Source organism: Diaporthe citri (genome assembly GCF_014595645.1).
Source record: "Diaporthe citri strain NFHF-8-4 chromosome Unknown scaffold_9, whole genome shotgun sequence".
NCBI classification, from domain to species: Eukaryota; Fungi; Ascomycota; class Sordariomycetes; order Diaporthales; family Diaporthaceae; genus Diaporthe; species Diaporthe citri.
In genome coordinates, this window is record NW_025064854.1 from 2265489 (window position 1) to 2289264 (window position 23776).

The 23776-nt window shown below is 20.2% G+C and overlaps 2 protein-coding genes across 2 annotated transcripts; one reads left to right on the forward strand and one right to left on the reverse strand.

Moving 5' to 3' along the window:
- Positions 1-243: 243 nt before the first annotated feature.
- On the forward strand, positions 244-2182 carry INS49_015717 (uncharacterized protein; the record flags this gene model as incomplete). Its single annotated transcript, XM_043176395.1, has 8 exons — positions 244-424; positions 512-618; positions 683-957; positions 1020-1080; positions 1144-1275; positions 1341-1694; positions 1767-1868; positions 1919-2182. 8 exons carry the CDS (start codon positions 244-246, stop codon positions 2180-2182), a joined length of 1476 nt encoding a protein of 491 aa, XP_043019850.1.
- A 284-nt stretch (positions 2183-2466) lies between these two features.
- On the reverse strand, positions 2467-3195 carry INS49_015718 (uncharacterized protein; the record flags this gene model as incomplete). The annotated part of the gene is made up of 1 exon (XM_043176396.1): positions 2467-3195. One exon carries the CDS (start codon positions 3193-3195, stop codon positions 2467-2469), a length of 729 nt encoding a protein of 242 aa, XP_043019851.1.
- Between the last annotated feature and the right edge of the window lie 20581 nt (positions 3196-23776).

Sequence of the window (23776 nt, forward strand, 5' to 3'; positions counted from 1 at the left end):
TGGACCATGATCCTCCGAATGCGCAAAAAAAAAAAAAAGAGTGGATACAAATAGTGGAATACCTAGTCTAGGATTCAAAATGCCACGATGGAGCGCCACGGTCTTTCTCCATCCCACGGGCAGCGAGTGTCGGCTTCTTTGACGCTTTCAAGCCTCAAGCCTTAACAAAAGGCAGCCAGTCGTTGATAAACCTCACAATTGACTTCGACAGCAGGTGGTGTTCCTGCGTCCTTAATTGAAGACATGCGGTCAGCACTGCTCACCCTGTCCTTTGCAATCTCAACAACGGTGTCGGGACATTGGAACCGTCCCAAAGCTGCGCTTCACCCGAAACGTGCCAATGAATCGGACCATGATGCCAGTAAGGCGTGTGAGGAGATCAAATCCCAGATCTCAAGCGCCAGCGAGGTGATCGACGGTGTCGGTAAGTGCTGTGCCTCGGCAGACGAGGGGCCTTTGCACCACGACTGGAGGCATCTTTTGTGAGACTGGCGGCTGATAGCAATCTCAGTCGAGCTCGGCCTGACGGATGATACTCATCACTGGTTCTTTGAGTCTAACAGCGAGACGCCGACCTGTGTTGTCGAGGTTGGCTCCCCGGCCGACGTGTCAATCGCCGTAAGAAGCCCCATAAAGAATACACGAGAATGACATGGCTGATCTGTGGGCAACGAGAATACAGATGACCGCCATCGGCAATCACGCGGCGCCGTTCGCTTTGTATAGCGCGGGTCATGCGTCAAACAAGGGGTTCTCGAGCACTACCGGGGTTCACATCGCGTTGAAACGGATGAACCAGGTAGTTCTGTCCGCCGATAAATCCAGCGTCGAGATTGGCACGGGAAACGGATGGGCCGACGTGTACGACAAGCTTGATGGGACTGGAGTCAACGTTGTAGGTGGCCGAGTCAAGGGTCCTGGGGTCGGTGGGTTTACACTCGGTGGAGGGTACTCCTGGTAAGTATAATGATCCTACAGGTTTAGGTTCTGAAGGTATTTATACTAAGCTAAACCTATAGGAAAACAAACCAGTACGGCCTGACGAGCGATACTGTTTTGAAGTTCAACGTCGTTCTACCTGTGAGTCCTCTCCTTGTGGCTCGCTGTCATTTTCCAACGGTCAAGCTGACTCTCCTACCTCAGAACGGAACGATTTCCAGCGCGTCAGCAGATGAAAATCCAGATCTCTTCTTCGCACTCAAGGGCGGTCTCAACCGGTTTGCAGTGGTCACATCTGCAGTTTACCAGACCCACCCGCAGCCTGACGAAGTTTACGTGTGTCATCCCTTGTCCCAGTATTAGCCACGGACCGCTGCCGTATGCTGACAATTTCGTCCCAGGCTGGAGCCACAATCTATGGATCAGATCAGATTGACGCCCTCTTGAACGCGACCCAGGTCTTCTCTGATGTCAACACTGATCCAAAAGCCCAGATAATCACCACGATCAACGCAACGCCCGTCGGCCTTACCGCGCTAGTTCTTTTCTTCTACGATGGGCCGGATGCGGGTACGGCCTTCGAAATGTTTGACGGAGTTGATCATACAATCAGTCTTGTCAAGGCTCAGTCCTTCTCGACCTTTGTATCAACTGTTGACTCTTCTATCGTGTTGAACCCCCGTGGAACCTTCAACAGCCTGCCAACCACAAAGACAACGCCAGCCTTTCTGGCTGCGGTCAAGAATCAAGCATCAGTTAGTTACATCAAAAAAGTGGTTTGTGGAAGAGTCATTCAAGCTGATTGGATCCAGACACTGGTTGCACAGGGGCACGGTGGGTTGATATTGAGTTACGACATCGAGCCGTTCCTCAAGTACGGAGCGCATGCCACAGAGAGTGCCTACCCACACAACGATTCGCCCTTGCCCGTAAGTTTTCAAATCTCAGAATTCGTACCCATCGACTAAAAGCTTCGCAGCTTAATCTGTATTTCTCATGGAGTTTTGCCTCGGATGATCAATTTTGGAACGACGCAATGGTGAATGCGATCTCGGAGCTCAGAGAAGTCGCAAAGCAGGAGGGCATATTTGACGATTCTGCCGCCGTATACCCCAATTACGCCATCGCTGGAACCACGGCTGAGCAGCTGTATGGGTCTGTCAACGCAGCCAGGCTGAGGACAATCAAGGCCAGCGTTGATCCGGATGGTGTGATGAACTTGGCAGGGGGCTTTGATATATAAATTGAGACATGACGTACATAATCTACTCTATTATCGAGCCTCAAAGTTCTCTCGCTAATATGGAATAGCCTGTACCATGAATTTATGTCACCTACCACGAGAACATAGCTGACAACAGACTGAGCGCGGAATAAGTGACTGTTCACCTCTCCTCTTTCAATTCTTCTGCTGTATTTAAAGTCTCAAATTCTTACCGCATTCCAAAACAGTGACCATCACAATCCTTCCCTTGTCATTATGTACAAACATCTTATTACTAATTATGTGTAGAAACGAAAGCAGCCTCAATTCCCCCGTTGGAAATAAGCATCAAAACGTTCCACGACACGACGTTCCAAATCGGGGTCCTTCATCCTGCCAATCACATCATTGTCCTCGGCCTTGCGGGCAGCCACGATCCGGTCGCGCGTTTTAGTATGCAGAGAGCGGTCGATGCTCTGATATACCCCCCAGCCGGGATACGCGACGATGCCCATAGCCGCGGCCGAGACACCAGTGCCCAGACCGAGGAGCCCCCTCCCTATCCCCTTGATGGCACCCACGGCGCCATCCTGCTGTGCGCCCCGCACGGGCTCCTGCACCACGCCGGCGACCCCCTGCCCTATGCCAGTCCCAAAGTTCTTGCCCGACTCCACGAAGCCGGATTTCCAGCCAGTGGCGGGCCCGTGGTTGGCCACCTTGCCACCGTATAGCCGGGGTGCATTGCGCATACCTTCGGTGAACGCGAGGAGCATGTCGATCAGATTGCCCTTGGCGAAGTTGTGGAAAAAGGATCCCACTCCTGAGGCTACCCCGAGGGCCACTGTAGTGCTTGTAGACATGCAACCACGGCCAGAACCGCGGCTACCATTGTCTTGAGGGACGGAGACCTGAGAAGCTTGTGCCGGAGGAGAAGATGCTGGATGCGGTTCACCCGGCCCAGTAGGCAGCGCATCTGAGTCGAGATCTTTCGACTTTGGGGCTCGCAATGCTGCCACAGGCTTGGCAACAATGTCTACTGCCGAGCCCGCCATGCCCGCGTAGACTCCGACGACTGCCGAAGCTGTTCCAGTGATCGGATCCCAGCGGGAATTCTCGACGAGGATCGTGTTTGGCACGTGCCTTGGCTATTTTAGTGACGAGTCTTGCATTTGGGTGAAGGGGGTAAGTCAGGGTCTGCACATTCGGCCCACCCCCTGATTCGGCCCACTCCACACCCGCGTGCGCGTTAAGTCCACCTCATTACATATTACGCGTTTTCTTTATAATGGAATTTTCTCTTTTCTTTAAACTTTTAATATATTATTATTTATTAATTATAAAGCCATATATAAAAAAAAACATAAATATAATACTTAAGGCAATTTAAGTTAGCGCTAATATTTAAAAAGCCTCCTTATATTAAGGCATCTTAAAAATTATACTTTATAATTATTATTATAATGCTTAAAGCTATTTAAATACCTTAAAATTTTAAATAAGGTTATTATAAACTTAAAAAATATACCTATTTAATTAAGTAATTAATTAAGTAATATTAAGGCTATTAATAATATATTTTAAAATAAAATCTTTTATAGCTTAAATAACCACTTTTTAAAAATATTAATTACCTTTTAATAAGCATTAGCTAAAAGCTTTTTTTATTAAAAATCCTAAGATTTAAAGTATATAAAGCTATTAAATAACTTTAAGTTAAATAAATAAAATAAAAATAAATATAATTAAAAAGTAATTTAACCTTTTTTAATTATTAATAATTATAAATATTTATTTAAAAAATCATTATAATATTAATAAAAAGGGTATAGCTAAAAATAAAGGGAAGAATAATATTATTTTAAAACTTAAAGAAAGAAAAATTATTACTTAAAAAAGCTATAAATTATATATATAAACCTCTTTCCTTAAATACATTTTTATAATAAGTAAATCATACCCTCCCTTTATTATCTTTAAGGAAAAGTTAATTTAATAGTAATAATTTAAAACCCTTAAGGGTTATAAGAATTAAAAGTTTATAACAACGTTAAATAACTAAATAAATAATATTATAATACTTAAATAGCTGTTAGCTGGGTTACGTATTGCAATACAATGTTTGGTTGGTATAGTGGTTAATTATTGTTAACTATGAAAGGAAGGAAGGCAAAAGGCCTAACTATACTAGCTATTTTATATGCAGCGCCAAGGCTGCTGCTTATTAAGCATCCTAACGGACTAAAGCTGCCTAGTCCTAAATAATCCTCCATATAAATAACACTTATTATTCTTATATTAGCAGTTTTTATTTTATAAATATATATTATCTTTAAAAAGTATAAAAAAAGAAAGGTATTAAGTTAAATTAAACTTAAGGTTAAGAAGCACTTAATTAATTATATATATAAGTTAAATTATAAGTATATTATTATTTCACTATGCTATATTATTATAAAAGGCAAGCATATAAAAAAGCTTAAGTCGTTATTAAGAAATTAAAGGTTAATTAAGTATATATATATATTAAAATATCTTAATTATATAAAGTTAAAAAGCTTAAAAGATTATAATTATTATATAAATATTTTATTTATAATGCATTTTATAAATTTATACTTTTATTACTTATAATGCTTAAATTAAATAAAAACTAAATTAAATCCTTAAACTATTAATATAATTATTTAATCTTTAAATAATTAAAATTTCTTAATTTAACTTAGCCTAAGCTTTGCTATACTTAATACCGCTTATTAAATAAAGAAATTAAGGAATATAATTAAAAAATAAGTTATTAAAATAAAAATTAAGTAAATAAAGTTAATAAGTTATAAGAATTAATAAATAAAATATTTAAATAAAGAGAAAGTAAGATATAAAATAAAGATTATTAATTAAATTAATAAATAGCAATATTTTTAATTTTAATATATAAGTATTAAATCACGAAATTTAATTAAGAATGCTTATTAAATATAAGCTAGTAATTTAAGTATTTATAAGATAATAATAATCTTTATTACTTAAACTTTTAATATATAAGCATTATTATAAAAATCTTAAATATAAAGTTTGCTTTTAAAAGGGATATAATTTAAAGTTAGCTAATTACATTGCATTATAAGGTAATTTATAAATAATTAATAAATATAAACTAAACTTTTATACTTTTACTATGCATTACCTTTAATTAAAAAAATTATTTTATTATCCCTTATTAAAAACCTTTAATAATCTTTTTATCTTTATAATTACATAATAAACATACTTAAATTAATTATATTAATATTAATATAATAACCTTATAATATATAATATAATAATAATATTTAAGGTTATATTAATGCAATTTATTAATAAGTTATTAAACTATATTTTAATAATTTAAATTTAAGCCCTAATATATTATAATTTTCCTAACTTTTTATTATATTTAAATAATTACCTTATCTTTTTAGCTATAATTTATATAGCCCTATATTTTAATTATAATATTATTTATATTTATAAGGCATTAAAAAGTACTATTAAGGGCATTCTTTATAAAGGCATTAGTTAAATTATAATTTCCAGCAATTTAATAAATTTTAAAAATCTTATGCTTTTTATATAACTATTAAAAAGTTATAATCTTAATTATAAGGCGCTTTTTTTTATTATATTAAGCTTAATTAAGCACTTATATAAAAAGTATAAGTTAATATATATTATAAGAGGAATTATTATAATACTTAAATATATAATAATTTAACATAAAGTAATCGCTAATATTATAACTATATTAAAACTATTAATTATATTATAAATTTTTAAAGCTAAAATGCTTTAAATTACTTTTTAATACTTAATTAAAAATTAATAAATAATATTGCCTTTAATATTTTATTTAAAAGCTTATTAAGTTTATATTTTATTTATAAGTATAATAATAAAGCTAATTTATAAGCTAAGGTCCTTATTATTAACAAATAAGCTATTATTAACAAATGCAGGGAATTATATAAGAAATGATATTGCATTAAATTCCAGCTAGCTATAAAAAGCTAGCTTTTATGCTTATTTTAAATATTCTTTTAAGAAATTAACTTTTCTCTTTTCTTATATATTTAGTGCTTTAATTAAGCTTTTCTTATTTTTAAGAATTTTTAAAATATTTATCTTTTCTCTTTCTTTAGTTTTCTTTTATTTTTATCTTCCCTCTTTATTATATTAAAGCTTTTTCTTAAGTTATCCTTAAAAGGATATAATAAAATCTATTCCTTATTATTTAAGTAGCTTATTTTTATTAATAATTTAACTTAAGCTAATTTTAATTTTATATATTTTTAATTAATAATAAGAAAAATAAAAAATTAGTTATAAGTTAATTATTTATTAATTTTATCTTTTCTTTTATTTTTATATTAAATATTATTAAATTATTTTATATATTAGCTTAAAGCTTTAATTAAAGCTTATATTTATCTTTAACTTATTATAAAAAAAAGTTAAATATAATTAAACTTATAATAATATTATAAGTACTTTAAAATTATTTTTTAATTTTAAAATACTTTTTATACTTTTAATATTTAAATAAAATACTACCTTAATTATATTAATATATTATTAAGCTTTAAACTTATTTTAAATTTTTTATTAAAGATTATACTTAAAATATAGTAATAATATAAACTTAAAATTAAAATAATAAATTTAAACTTTATAAATATTACTTAATATTAATTAAAAATATTTTAAACTCTTAATTAATATTTACTATTATTATTATAATTTTAAGCTTAAAATAAAAAGAGTTATAATATAAAATTAAAATACTTATTTTATTTATTTATAAGTTTAATAAATAGCATTATATTATATATTTTTATATTAATTAAACTATATAAAAAACTTAAACTTAAAATATAACTTTATTTAAGTTTTAATATAATATTAATAAGTAAGGCATTAAATATAAATTTAAGGGCTTTTTTTATTATAGCCTTATAATTTTTATTTTTTAATAAAATATCCTTTTATTAAGTTTATTTTATTTATTATATTTATTAATACCTTTATTCTTTAAACTTTAATTTAAGTATTTTATAATAATATTAAAAATAAATTTCTTAAAAGTAATTACTTTAATTAAAGATATTATTACTTTTAAATTTCTTTATTTTATTATTATTTTAATAAAAATTATTATAATATATATATTATATTTTTAAGTTTAAAATCCTTTTAAATTTATTTTTATTTTAAAAATACCTTAAAACTTTAAAAATCATTTATTTTTTTTTATTTAAAGCTAAAAAAGAAATCTTAAGAAATATATTAAGGAAAAAAGGAAATTTAATCTTATTTATTATTAATTAAAATATTAGCTTTGCTTTAATTAAACTTTATAATTTATTATTAATAATAAATTAAGGATTTAAATTAATATTTTAAAAGTTTTACTTTTTATTAATATAATAATTTTATTATAAATAGCTTTATTTATAATTTATAATTTAAATACTTTAAAGTTTAATAAAATTAATATTATTAAGGTTTTAAATAGCCTTAAAATTATTATTTATTAATTTTTTTACTTAAATAATTAAATCTTAAAATTATTTAAGTAATATTATATTACTTTAAACTTAATAAAAGTAATTAAAAATATTATTATTAAATAATTTATTAAAAAAAATAAAAAAAAAAGCTTTTTACTTTTTATAAGTTTAATAATTAAACTTATTATATAAACTTAATTATAATTATTAAAAATATTATTTATAATAATCTTTATAATAATTTAAAAATATAAAAAGAAAAAATTATAAAATATAATTAAGAATTTAATAATATAAATAATATTTTTTTTATTATAACTTAGCCCTTTTATAAAGCGCTTTTATTATATTTAAAAAAATAATTAATAAAAAAAGAAATTACTTATAAGTTAATAAGGAATATTTTTTAATTAAACTTTAAGTATATTTTGCTAAAGATTATTAATTAAAAACTTAAGTATTTTAAATAAAATAAATATTTATTTATATAAAATAATTTTAATTAAAATTTACTTAATTTAAAAAAGCTAAATTTTTTTTAAAAAAGCTAAAATAATTTTAATTTTTTAAATTATCTTTAAAATAAAAACTTATAAGCTTAATAATTTTTATTTAAATTTAATTATATTAATATTATTAAAAAATATAATTAAGATTTATAAAATATAAATAAATTTATTAAAAAATTTATAAAGTTAAAACTTAATTTAATTAAGTTTAAAAATAAATTTAAATTATTTTTATAAAATATTAAAGCTTTTTTTTATAATAAATAATAAAGTAATTTTAAAATAATTAAGCTAAAAGTTATAAATTTTATTTAATAATCTTTAATAAAACTTAATTAAAATAATTTTAATAATAATAAAGTATAAATTATAATTTTAATACTTTTTTTAAAAAAAAATAGGTTATTTAAAGTTTATTATAATTATACTTTTTAAGATTATAATATATATTAATATAATAAGCTTAAGTAATTTTCTTTAAATAACTTATTAATAGCTTTTAAATTAAAAGAATTATTAATATTTCTTAACTTATTTAAAGATGCTTAAGCTAGCCTTTTAAAATATTTAAACTTTATTTATATTTAATTATATTATAATTAAAGTAATTATAGTTTAAAAAGATATATTTATAATTAATTAAAGTTTTTATTTTAAAAAAAAGGTTTAATTTATTTTATATAATTAAATATTATAAATTTATTAAGGTAAATTCTTTATTTAAAAGAAAGATCTTATTAAAAGCCTTAAAAGTAATTTAAAAGCTTAATAATTAAAAGAAAATTAACTTAATCTTAATATTTATAAATCTTATAAATTATATAATTTATATTAAAAAAAAGCTTATAATTATAAATAATAATAAGCTTTTTTAAATAAATATTATTATAATTAAAAAAAAGCATATAGCTAAAAATATTAAAAATTAAAATAAAATTATAAAAATTATAAAAGCTAATTATGCTTAATTTAAAGATTTTAAAAAAATAAAAGATAATTAATCTTAAATTATTAATAATAAATTATAGCTAAAAAATAAAAAAAAGATAAGGAAAAAGAAAAACTTATTTATTAATTAAAATTAAACTTAAAAAAAAAACGCTAAATTTCTTATAATAAAAGTAAGCTTAGCAAGTATAATAATCTTAAAATTAAAAAAAGATATTTAATAACTCTTATTACTTAAGAAAAAAGCAATTTAAGTAATTTTAACTATAATTATTAAAATAAATATTATAAACATTTTAATATTTAATAATATTAATTTAACCTTAATTAAGTACTTATTAATAATATAATTTAAAATATATATTTTATTAAAGATACCTTTTAAGTTAATATATTTTAAAAATTACATTAAAAACTTATTTCTTAAAGTTAATATAATTACTTTCTTAAAAGATAATATTAAAATTAATACTTTAATTAATTTATTATAAATTATTTAATATTAAATTAAACTTTATTATTATATTTATTATAAATATAATTAATTAAAAATATTTTAACTTAGCTTACTTAATAATTTATATAAAAATAAATAATTATTTTTTATAGCTTACTTTTTTAAATATTAAAGTTAAAATAAATTTCTTACTTTTATTATATTATAAATATAATAAACTTTTATATATTTTACTTAATAATATAAACTTAATAATATATAATAAAGATTTCTTATCTTTAATTAAAGTTATAAAAAAGTAAATTTATATTAATTTAAATAAAATTAAAGCTATATTTTTGTTATGGGTTAGCTTTAAGCATTTGCTAAAAGGTACTTAAAAGGAGTTATAAATTGCAATATTTAAGAAGTAAGTTAAGCCCTAAAAGGGCTTAATTTTAAATCTATCTTTTAAATATATACTTTATTACGTAAGAAGGTTAGGTATAATATAGGCCTAATATAAGCATGCATTATGACTTAGGTAATAGCCTAAGCCTATTATATAGCCCCCTTCCTATTCTTATATTACGCGCAGTAGGGATTAAACCCAGGGTTCTCGCGGTCTTATGCTAATTATATATTTACCTTATTACATACTTATCTTAGGGCTATATTTATTTGCTTTAAGAGCAATAATTATTCATTCCATTTCTATATTAGCTATATTTATATATTATACTTAGCATAATATAGTATTATTATAATATAATAATATTACTGCTATATATATAATTCTTTATTAATATATTGCAATTATGCATAAGCTATATATATTATTAGCCTTAAGCTATAATGCGCCCTTATTAATGCATTAATATTGCTTATTATAATTATTACCTTTGCACTATATTTATTATTATTGCTTAAAATAACTTCCCCATAATTATACTCCTCTTTATAATTCCTTCTTTTTAATATTATATTATTATTATAATATATTTATTATATATATTATTTTATTGCCTTTGCATAATCTTTTCATTATTTTTATAGTTATTTCTTTATCTATATTAATTACCCCTTAGCTCCATTTTGCTTTTAGCTAAAAAACCTTCTTTAGCTTAATTAATACCTATATAATCCCTTAGCCTTCTCGTAATTTAATCCTTTAGCTATTTATCTTTACGCTTATTACGCTCTTCCCATAGCTGCCCTTTTTTATTAAAAAGCTATTGCCTTAATATATTAATACCTTTTTAATTCCTTAATGGTTCCTTAACATACCCCTCTTTATTTATATCCTATTTATTAGGCGCCCTTTTTTTAGCTTATTAATACCCTCTTAATCCCTTAATATCCTTCTTAATACCCGCTTTCTTTTTATTATATAAGAAGAAGAATAAAAAATGGCTTTTATTGCAAGTTTTAATAATTAACATGGTAGTTTTAATATAGCCATTATTAATAATAATGGCAATAATAAGCTGCCTTATTACCTTAACAATATAATCCCTAAGGTTGCTTTATCTTTCCCTTAGCATAAATTTATTATAATTATTAACTAAGTATAAGGATATTACGCTATAAGATTATATTAAATGCTTAGCAATTTTAATAATAAGAATTAACAGCTTGCTAAGTAATTACCCTTTCTTTATAAATTATGCATTGCAACTTTTTATAAAACTAATAAGCTACTTATTTATATCCCTAAAGATTGCAATACATCCTATATTAGCTATCATTATTATAAGCATAAGTACATTTAGCATATACATATATTTATTAATTTATTATTATTATGAAATGCATAGCATTATTTAAAGGGAATAATTACTACTAATAATGGCTATATCCTTATCCTTAAGCAAGTTAAGTTTACCACCCTTGCCTATAGTAATGCAGCTATATTTACCTTAGCCTTTAATTATATTATTATTAATTTCCATAAGGCCATAAGCATTATGCTAATAAAGCTGCTTTTTGCCACCTTTATTATTTACTTAAGCAGCTATATTTATTCTTATAGCATAGCCTTAATTAACGCCCCTATTAACCTTATTAAGAATATACCCTTAACCTTATTATAACTTATTAATATATTTTTATCCCTTATTAGTATTAATATAATTATATATTATATTAATAATATTAACGCTAGTAATTATTAATTAACTTGCTTTACTTAGAAAGTAATAAATATCTTTATAACCCTTAATAATAATTAAAGAACCAAGATTAGTTATTATGCTAATAATATATGCATTCTTAATATAAGTATCCCCCCCGTCCTTTTTCTATATTTATATTAACCTAGCCTTAAGCATGCTTTAATGCATTTAAGGATTGCCATTATAAAAAGTTTAATATAATAATTAATACCCTAAATGCTCTTACTAATTAAGTCTTTAATACTAAGCAATATAATTATGGTTTAAATTACTATTATACTTATAATAAGTTTAAGGAAGAGAAGCAAAAAGATAAAAAGAAAGACTTTAAGAACTTGCCCTCCTTTAACCATAATGCCCCTTATTATAAACACTAATTAGCCTAGCTTATTATTATAATTATAATAAATTTAAATAATTAAAAGCTTTATTTTTAAATAAAAAGTTTATAAGTTTAACTCTTATTATTACTAAGTTATTATAGCCTTATTATTAGCCTTTATAGTTTTAATTTTATAATTAAATATTTCTAATATGCCTATTTAAATAAATAATAATAAAGGAATTTTAAAAGGGTAATATGCTTAATATAATTCTGCCTTATAAGAAATTAATTATATAGCTTAGTTTTCTTTTAGCTTAATATATTACTTAATTTTTATAAAAAGGGGATTTAATTTATTTACTAAGTAAGTATATAATAAGTCCTAGTTAATTAAAAGCGTTTATATATAAATAAAGTTATAAATTTAAATCCTATTATTATTATACCTTATTTAAGCATAATAAATATTTAAGGCTTACCTTATAGCCTTATTTAAATAGCTTATAATAATATAATAAAATCCTATTTATTTTTATTCTATCCCTACTTATAACCTTTATCACTTTATATTATGCCTTTAAATAAGCTTATTAAGCCTAATGCAGGCTTGCCCTGCAATTACTTTAAATAAGCAATCCCTTATAAATAATAGTATTTTCTTATTATATCTTAAATAAGTTAAGGGTTGTTAATCCCTATAAATTCCTAAAAGGTTTTTATATTAATATATTTTAGCCTTTTTATTTAATATAAACTTATCTCTTAAGGAAATCATTTTATAAATGCCTTAACGCATTTTTAACCACTAAGATTTCCTTTATAAGGTACTTTTTATTTTAACCTTTATTTACTTTATTTAAGATTAATATAATACTTAACTAAATATTTATAAATATTTAAATAAGTAATAAATCCTTTATAATATGCTTAATTTAATTAATATTAAAAGTAAAATAAATTTAGCTTAATATATTTAAAATAATTATTTAAGGCATAAAGATATTTATTATAATATATTTTTAATATAGCTAGTTAAGCTTCTTTATTAATTAAGTAATTTAAAAATGCCTTAGGGATAGCTATACTTAATTATTAATGCAAAACCTTTTTATTATTTAGCAGTATTTATTAGCTATTTACTCTTATTATTACTAAATAAAAATAATAGCGGCCTAAGTAATATCCATTTTAATCTAAAGATGGTTTAGAAATATAGCCGCTTAGCCCTTAAGATTGGCTATAAATGCCATTATATTTAGGGGGCCTGGGACTACCTATATATTAAACCCATTTACTAGTTAATTTAAGCTTTAGCTAATTATTATTAAATCCTTATTATTTAGCGTTATTTAATAAGCTAAGAGGTAATTAACTTAATTATCCTATAGAAAGGTAATGACATTATATAAATACTTTTATACTTTTTAATTTATTTACTTTATGTTATTATTTATTTTAAGGTAATATGCTATGGATAAGAGGCATTCCATGCTTACCTAAGTGCATAAAGAAGCCCAAAACGCCCCCATTTAGTTAAAGCCCTGGTTGCTAATAATGAATATAGAGAACTTATAATAGCGCTATTATAAAGTAATAAAGCGTTATGCATAATTCTTTATAATTATAAAGTATATTGCTTTTAAAAAAACTTATTTTAAGAGGTAATTTATAATAACCATTAAGTAATATAAGCCGCCCTTATAAGTTAGCAAGTTTATTATAAAGTTAATAAATATTTAGAATTAATAGCGATTTAAAGGAGAGATAAGGTAAAGTAAGCCTTATTATAGCTATTAATTAAGCTAAGTTTAGCAGCATATATTATAGTTTTAAATAAAACGCTAAATTATTTATAATATATTATCTTAATAAAAGTTATATAAAAGGACTTAAAAAGTTTCTTTTTATTTTAAATGCCTTATTATAAAAAAGTTATAAGCTTATTATAATATTAATATAATAAGCGGTTTTTAACTTAAAAGCTATAATTAATCTTAAAATTAAAGCATATTATATATATTAAGGATATAATTAGCAATTTAAACTATTATTTTAACCTTTTTAAGGAATTATTGCTAATTAAATATAATTACCTTATAGTAAATCTTATATTATAAATTTTATTAAACTTTTTTATTTTAAAATATAATTAATATTAATTTATTAAATAGTTATAATCTTATAAGTATAATAATATAAGTATTAAAAATTATTATTAAAATTAATTAAAGCATTTTAATTATATAATTTTCTTTTAAGGTTATTTCATTTTATTTTTATTATAATAATATATTAAGATATTATACTTGCATTTTTAAGTAATATTAAAGATTATAGCGAAAGAAGGATAAAGTTTTAGCTTATTAAGCTTATCTTTTTAAAAGAAGTTAAGGGTTAATAAAGTATTTAAGGTCCTTATAATTTATAAGTATTATAAATAAGTAAGATATACTTTAAAATATAAATAATTATACCTTTAAGGCCTTAATTATTATTAATAACTCTTTATTATAAATAATATAATTTCATTATATTAAAGAAAGCTTTATAAAGTAATAAGTAATTAAGTAAAGGGCCTTCTTTTTTTAAATTAATAAATATATATTAAAAGCTGTCTTTAAGCAATCTACCTTTATTATTATGCTTAAGTTTAAATCCTATTTAGCTAAAATTAATGCCTTTATAAATGCTATTTTAAAATAGCGAAAAGCCATATTCTTTTTACTCCCTTATTAAAAAAAAGTTCCCTTAATAATAAGATAAAAGAAAAAATTAATAATTTTAAAAAAGTTCTTAATAAAGTTATAATAAAAGTTTATAAACTTTATAAAGCTTTAAATATTATAAATTATTTATAATGCCTTTTACTTTTAAATTACCTTAATTTTTTTTAAGTTTACTTAAATGCTTACTTTAGCTATAATAATAAAGCTTAAATACTTTACTTCCTTTATTATAAATTTATATTTATTTTAATTTAAATTTAACTTAGCATCTTATAAATAACGCAAAACCTTTTATACCTTCCTTATATAATTTTTTCTTAAGCTTAAGGAAAATATTAATATATTATTTAAGTATATTATTATATAATCTTTTAAGATATTAACTAAGATTAAATTAATATATTATTAAAATATAGTAAGCATATTAAATAAATTAAAGGGGTAAATTAATTATTTAAATAACTTAAATTAAGTTTAAAATGCCATTAAGTGCTTTTACTTTTTTGCTATTTATATTTAATAAAAAACTATATAAATATTTAGCTTTATAAACCATTAAGCATTAAAAAAAAAGCATAATATTTTCTTAATAAGGGAAAGGGGGTAATAGTTTTGCTAAGTTATTTTATTAAAGATATAATAATTTATATAAAATCGCTACCCTTTATTTACCTTGCATATTAAAAGAATTAAGGCTGCCATAAGTAAAAAGCTAGCCCTTACCCAGCCCTTATTATAAAATTCTATAACTTATTTTTATAGCTTAAGTAGCTAATCTTAGGGTATATTATATAATAAGCCTTATAATAATGCTAATATAAACCTATCTTTTATTAATAATAAATAAATATAATAATTAAATTAATTTTAATATAATAAAAAAGCAAAAGCTTATTTTTTATTAAAAAGGCTAATAAAGTTTTGCACCTTTTTTAGCAAGGGCTTAACTTTATACCATTCTATATTATTATTATCTCTTTTTTAAAAAGCTATAGCTTAAAGGATTTATATAACTTTACTTAGGCTTATTTTTATTAAAGTAATATTTATTATTTTATTATAAAATAAGCAATTTATTTATACTCTTATAGCTGCTTTAAAGATTAATTAAGCTAAACTACTTATATTTTATTAACTTTCCTTCTTTATAACCATTCCTTAGGCCGCATTAACTATCATATAGTTATAAGCTGGGTTTAGTAAAATATTATAATGATATAATTAAAATAAGCTTAGTAAAAGGGGATAAGCTATGCTTAAAATTATATAGGTTAAGATAAGGGCTTATTATATATTAATATTTAAAGAAAGCTATATTATATATATAATATATTAGCTTTATAATAAGTTAATAATTATTTTTAAGTTTCTTAAAATAAGCAAAGTTATTAACTTTAATTTTACTTTTTATGCTTATTACTTACTTATAATAATATAATAGCTATATTTACTATTTACTTAGGCAATAATAATATATTTATAATTTATAATGATAAAGATTAAGAAAAAAGGCTTATTTAATTTATTTTATACTTATTAATATTATTTTTATATAAATTAAGCTTATAAAAGGGCTTATATTCTTAAGTAAGACTTTGCTTAAAAGCTAATTTTTTTCCTTAAAGCTAATAAGATCCTTTTTATAAGGTATAGCTAGCTTTATAATTTAAACTTAGGTTAATATAGCTATAGGAAGGAATTTATAATTTATTATAAAGTATCCTTATTAGCCATAACATAAGCATACTTTATATTCTTATTAAGCCTCCTTTTTAAATTTAAAAATCCAGGGTGCTTTAATTTAACTATTAGCTAGCTAAAAGAAAGAAGCGCCTTAATGCCCTTATAACCCCTTATTCTTAACGCCTTAGCCCTTTATTATACTTACTATAATTATATTTATTATTATTATATCTTAACTTATTACTTATTATTTTTAAGTTAAAGGCTTTAAGAAATATAAAATTAAGCTTATATATTATTAATACTTAAGGTTTTATACTTTTAGCTTATAAGTAATTTAATAATATATATTTATTATCTTATTATAATTTATATATAAGATTAATGCTTTAATAACCTTATTATAAAGCTATAAAGAAAGCTAATTATAAAAATAATTTAGCTTTATTTTATTTAATTACTTAAGGCTCTTAACCTATATTATTAGCTATTTAAATTAAATATAAAATTAAATAAAGCCATTATAATTTTATATTTAAAATATCTTAAGCTTAATTAAAATAGTTATTTATTAATATAAGTTTTTATAATAATGCTTTAAGTATTTAAAAAATTTATTTATATTAAAGCTATTTTAAGGCCTGCCTTACTTATAAAATGCTGCAATGCATAATTATACCTTAATAAATAGCTAATTTCATAAGAAAATTTAATATTTTTAAAAACCCTTAATAAAGTTTATATTAATTTACAACTTATATTATATTATAATTTTTTAAATTAAAAAGCTATTTTAATTATTATTAAATAAGGGCTTAATTAAAAGCGGCTTGCATTAAATTAAGGGTAAGTTAAAAGGGTTTATATATATTTTAAGTTTTATAAGTTAATAAAATATTATTATAAGAAAAAATATAGCGGCATTGCTATTAATATTAATAAGTATTATTATAAATAATTAAGGGGGTTAAGGTACTTTTTAAGCGTTTTTATGGCTTAATATTAAAATAAATTAAGGAATTCTTAGCTATATATTTTATAAAAAGGTTAATATTTTAAGTATAAGGTTGTTTACTTTTATAATATAAGTATTTTCCTTAATATAATTTAAAGATTATAATTTAATATTATAGGTTAGCTTTAAGCATTTATTAAAAGATATTTAAAAAGAGTTATGAATTGCAATATTTAAGAAGTAAGTTAAGCCTTAAAAGGGCCTAACTTTAGATTTATTTTTTAAGTATATACTTTGTTATATAAGAGGGTTGGGTGTAATGTAGGCCTGGCATGGGCATGCATTACGGCTTAGGCAATAGCCCAAGCCCATCACAATTTTTTATTATTAATAATAAGGCTCTTAATATTTTATATTATATTTTTTTAAAAATACTTTTTTTCCTAAATATAAACTTAATATTTAAATAATTAAAAAAATATTTTTATACTTATCTTATTCTTAATAATATTAAAATAATATATAATTTAAAATAAAAGAATTAAAAACCCTTTAAAATAGCTCCTTTTAAAAAAGCTTAAATTTCTTAAAAATATTTATTAGCTTTTAAAAGCATTTTTATTTTTTTTAAGCCTTAATTAAAGCTTAATATTAATTAATATATTAATAATATTAATTTATCTTAATATTAAGGTAAAAGAAAATAAAAAGGTTTTAAGTATCTTTTTAAATAAGGATATAAAAAGTTTAATTTCTATATTTATAAAAAACTTTTAAATTAAAGTTTAAAAGATTTATTAAATTAAAGAAAAAAATTAATAAATATTAATTTATATTTATAATGCTTATTTATAAAAAAAAACTATATATATTAAAAAATAAATTAATAAAATTTCTTTTACTTTAATAACTATTAAATTAATTAATAAAACCTTTTAATCTTTAATTAAAACTTATTATAAATAAATAAGCATTAAAGTTTATCTTATAAATAATTATTTTTTTAATAATATTATTTTTAAAAATATAATTAATTAAAAATTTATTTATAAAAAAAAATAAAATTAATTATAAATAAGAATTATAAAAATAAATATAATGCTTATATTTAACTTAAATTCTTTTTAATTAATAAGGAATTAAAATTAATGCTTAATTAATTAAATATTTTTTTATAAAAAAATTATAACTCTTTTTTAAAGTAAAAAAAAGAAATATTTACTTATTTACTTTTTAATTAAAAAAAATCTTTAATATAAAATTAATCTTATATTGCTTAAATTAATATTAATATAATATTATTATAATTTATTTAAATAATTTCTTATAAGGTATATTAAGTAAAGATAATTTAGCTTTTAAAAGCCTTAAGAAAAATAATTATTAAAATACTTAAGGATTAATAAGCTAATAAAGTTATTAAAAAATTTTATATTATTTATAAAAATTAATAATTTTTTATAAAAAAGAAAAACTTTAATTATTAATTTATTAATAATATCTTAAAAGCTAATAAAGTTATAATTAAAAATACCTTTATTTTATTATTAATAAATAAATTTATTAAAAAATTTATAATATATAAAATATTATTTCTTTTTAACTTTTTCTTAAAATATAATTAAATTAAGCTAAATAAAAAAAAGTTAAATTATTATAACTTTTTTTACTTTAATTAAATTATTTTAATAATATAACTTATTTATAAAAGCTATAAATTTTATTACTTAATTTATATAATATATAATTTAAATTTTTTATAACTTAATTTTTATAATATATAAACCCTTTCTTAATAATATTATAATTAAAAATTTAAAGATAAATTATAAAAATAAAGAAATACTTACTTTATTAAGGATTTAAAAATATATAGCTAAGCATATTAAAAACCTTAATAATATTTTTTATAATTTTAAATTAGCTAAAAAAGTAATTAATATTATTAAATTAAAATAATATAAATAATAAGCTAATATTATTAATTATATTTATAAAATACTTAATTAATCTTTATTAAATAAGAAAATTATTAAAATTAATAAATAAAATATTTATAAGAATATAATTAAGCTTAAATCTTTTTTAAGCTTAAATCTTTTTTAAGCTTATTAAACTTTTATAAAATATAAATACCTTTTTATAAAATCATTATTAAGCTATTATTTAACTTTTTAAAAAAGGATATGCCTTATTAATAAACTTTAAATTATTAAAAAGCTATAAATACTCTTAAAGCTATAATTACTTTAAAGTTATACTTAATTAATATTAATTATTTTAATAATAAGATTATTTTTATAATAAATGCAAGTTTTAAGGAATAAAGTATATACCTTATATAAATTAAAAATAAATTATAATATTTAATTTAATATAAAAGTAATACTTAAATAAAAGCTAAAAAGCTATATAATATAATAAAATAAAAATATAAAGCTATTTTATATATAATTAAATATTTATACTTTTATATTTATAATATTTATTTTACTTTAAAAATAAATTTTAATATCTTAATTTAATAATTAAAGGAATTTATCTTAAATATACTAAGCACTTATATTATAAGGTAGCTAGCTATAATTAAAATATATAATTTTATTATTTATTATATTAAAGATTTTAAAAATATTATTATAAATATACTTTTTAAAAAGCTATTAAGGCTATTAAATAAAATAAATTATAAATTTAAAAAAGATATTAAAAATTAATATAATGCTTTTTTTAATTAATTATCTTAACCTTAATTATTTAATTAAAAATTATTATTATTTAATAATTATTTTTAATTAAAAGAATTATTTAAAATTACTTAATACCTTTATTATAAAACTTATTTTAAAAACTTAATATTATAATAATAATTATTCTTTTATAAAAAAACTTATTATTTCTTTATTTATAAAGAAACTTTTTAAAAATAACTTAAAAAGAATTTATTATAATAATAAATTATTAATAACTTTAATTAAAAATAGGAAATTATTAAAAATTATTATACTTTTCTTAAGCATTATAAAAGAAACGCTATTTATTTTTAAATTTAAATTATATATTATTAAAAAAAAATATATATTAATATTAAAAAAACTATTATTAACTATCCTTATTATAATAAGTAAAATATTTAAATTTATAATAATAAAATTATTTTAATTATATTAAATTAATTATTTATTAAGATTTATATTAATATTTAATATTTACTTTTTAATTAAGGATATAATAAGTTAATTAAAGGATAATATAACTTAATAAAATAAGTTAAAGCTATGCCTTTTAAAGTAGCTAATTTAAAAAGCATTAAGAAATTCTTTATTTAAAAATTCCTTTTTAAATAAAAGCTTTTAATAAAAATAATAATAAATAAGAAATAAAAGAATATAAGTTAATTTACTTAATATTTTTTAATAATTAAAATTAAAAAAATTATAATCTTAATATATAATCCTTATATTAATAATATTATTAAATATAAATACTTTATTATTATAATTATTATTAAAAAAATGCTTAATAAAGAAATTAAAAGCTAAATATAAATCTTATCTTATGCTTTTTTTATTAATTAAACTTTACTTAAAAAATCTTATAAGAAAAGTTCCTTTTATTTTCTTTATAGCTTTAAATTAATTATTTTAATTAAAATTACTATTTTTATATAATATATTTAAATTTAAACTTTAAATATATTTACTTAAGATACTTTTAATTCTTAACTTTAATTATTTTTTAATTTCTTATAAAATATAAATATAATAATTAAATTAATTTTAAATTATAAAAAAAAAGCTATATAATAAAATATATATTATAATTTCTCTTAACATATTCCCTTAAAAAAAAATAATTTAATTTTACTTATTAATAAGTAAAGGAAAGCTAATTATTTCTTATTTTAAAAATTAACTTATTATTAATTTAATTTTTTTATTATTTATAAAATTTATTATAATAATATTTATAAACTTTAAATACTTAATAATATTTATTTTTTAAGTATATTTTTATTAAAATAATTAAAAAGATTTATTAACCATTTTAAGATATAAAAACCTAAACCTTATTTACTTTAAAAAACTAATTTTATAATTATTATAAATAATAACTTCTTTTTAAATATTTTAATAAAATTTAACTTATTTAACCTTATTTTAAATAATCTTAACTTTAATTATTATTAAAATTAATTAAATATATCTTTATTTATTATTTAAGCATATTAATTATTTATAAGCTTAAATTTATTAAATTCTTTAAACTTTAATATTTAAAATATTAAACTTATAATATGCTTATATATAAAGTAAAAAAACTTAAAAAATAAATCTTTATAATTTATTAACATTTTTTTACTTTAATTAAATAACTCTAATATTCTTAATATAACTAGCTTAGTAATACTTTTAAATCTTAGCTTAAGTATTTATTTAAAGAAGGGGTTATCTTTTCTTATATATATATATATATATATTTATTATAATATAAATTTCTTTTTTTTTATATATATTAATTTACTTAATTAAATTTAGCCTTAAGTTTAAATATAAAATATTATATTTTTAAAAAATATATTATAAAATTTATTGCATATTTATTTATTATTATTTTCTTATTAAAATTAAAAACTTTCTTTTTCTTTTAATAACTTAATTTATTTTTTTTTTTTTTCTTTTTACTTTAATTATTATTTATACCTTATTAAAAGCTTACTTTTATAATTAGCATAATAAGAATTTTATATTATAAAGTTATAATTATTAGCCTTAAATAATATTAATTTCTTTATTTTAAATAATATTAAAGTTAATTATTCTTTTAAGCTATATTATTTTATTAATAATAATTATAAAGCTAAGCATACCTTTAAACTTTACTTATTTAGCTATTATAACCTTTTATACTTTCTTTATATTATTATATTTATTAAAAATATAATTAAATTTTTTAATATAATAAATATAATTAGCATAAGCATTATTATAAAAACTATATAAGGAGTAATAATTAAAAAAAAGAATTATAATAAAAATATTTTTATTTATAATTAAAGAAAAGTTGCGATTTATATACTTTAAGCAATATTTATAAAGAAAAGCATTTTAATAGCTATAAAAAATTATAAGCAAAGCTGCTTAATAATAATAATTAAAATAATTATATATTATTATTATATACTTTTTATAAAAAGCCTTATTACTTTTCTTAATAATAATAATATTTATATAGCTTTTAATTAAATTCTTAATATTATTTAAAAATTATTCTTTTTATAACTTATTAAGAAATCTATTAAATAATTCCTTAATTATTTTTTTAAAAATAAAATTAATAAATTATTAAGCAAGGTATTAATTTTATTTAATATTAATAATCTTATATATATAAATACCTTTTATAAAAGCATTATAAAGGATAATTTTAATAAATTAATCTTTATTAAAAATGCTTTTTAACTTAAAAGATATATAAATACTTTTAATTAAGATTTACTTAGCTTATAAGTTATAATAAATAGCTTAAAAAGAAAAAAAGGAATCCTTTTATATTAAACTCTTTAACTTTAATTAAAGAAGATTTAATAATAAAAATATTATTATAAAAAGATATTAAAAAATAAAAAAATTATAATATTTTACTTTAATTTTAACTTAACTTAAAGGTTAATTAAAATTAAAAGGATATTAAAAAAAGAAAGAAAAAAAAAGAAACTTAAGAAAAAAAAGGAAATTTATATATATAAAGTTATTATAATAAAAAAAAGCAGGCAATATTAATAATAAGCTACCTTATTATTAAAAAAAGTAATTTATTATTTTATTTTTAATTAAGATTAATTTATTATTAAAAAGAAATTACTTACTTTTAATTCTTAACTTATAAAGAAGTTATTTATCTTTTTATTATAAAGAAATTTTAATTAAATAATTTATTTTAATTTATACTTAATAAACTTATAAATTAAAAAAAAGTACTTTATAATTAGCTATTATTTAAGAAAAATAAAAAATTATATACCCTTTTACTTTAATTATTAATAAAATAATAAATTAATAGCTTTTAATAATAACTTATAAGCCTTCTTATTATTCCTTCTTTTTAATTAATATAATTATTTAACTTAAGGATAATAAGTTATTAGCTTTTGCTATTTTAACCTATATATATTGCTATACCTATTTATTTATAGCTAAGCCCTTTTTCTTTTTTTTTCTTTTTCTTTTTTTTCTTATCTTTATATTATTATTAATTAAAAGTTAAAAGTTAGCTATTACTTAATTATCTTAATAATAATATACTTTTAATATATTAATTTCTTTTTATTTAA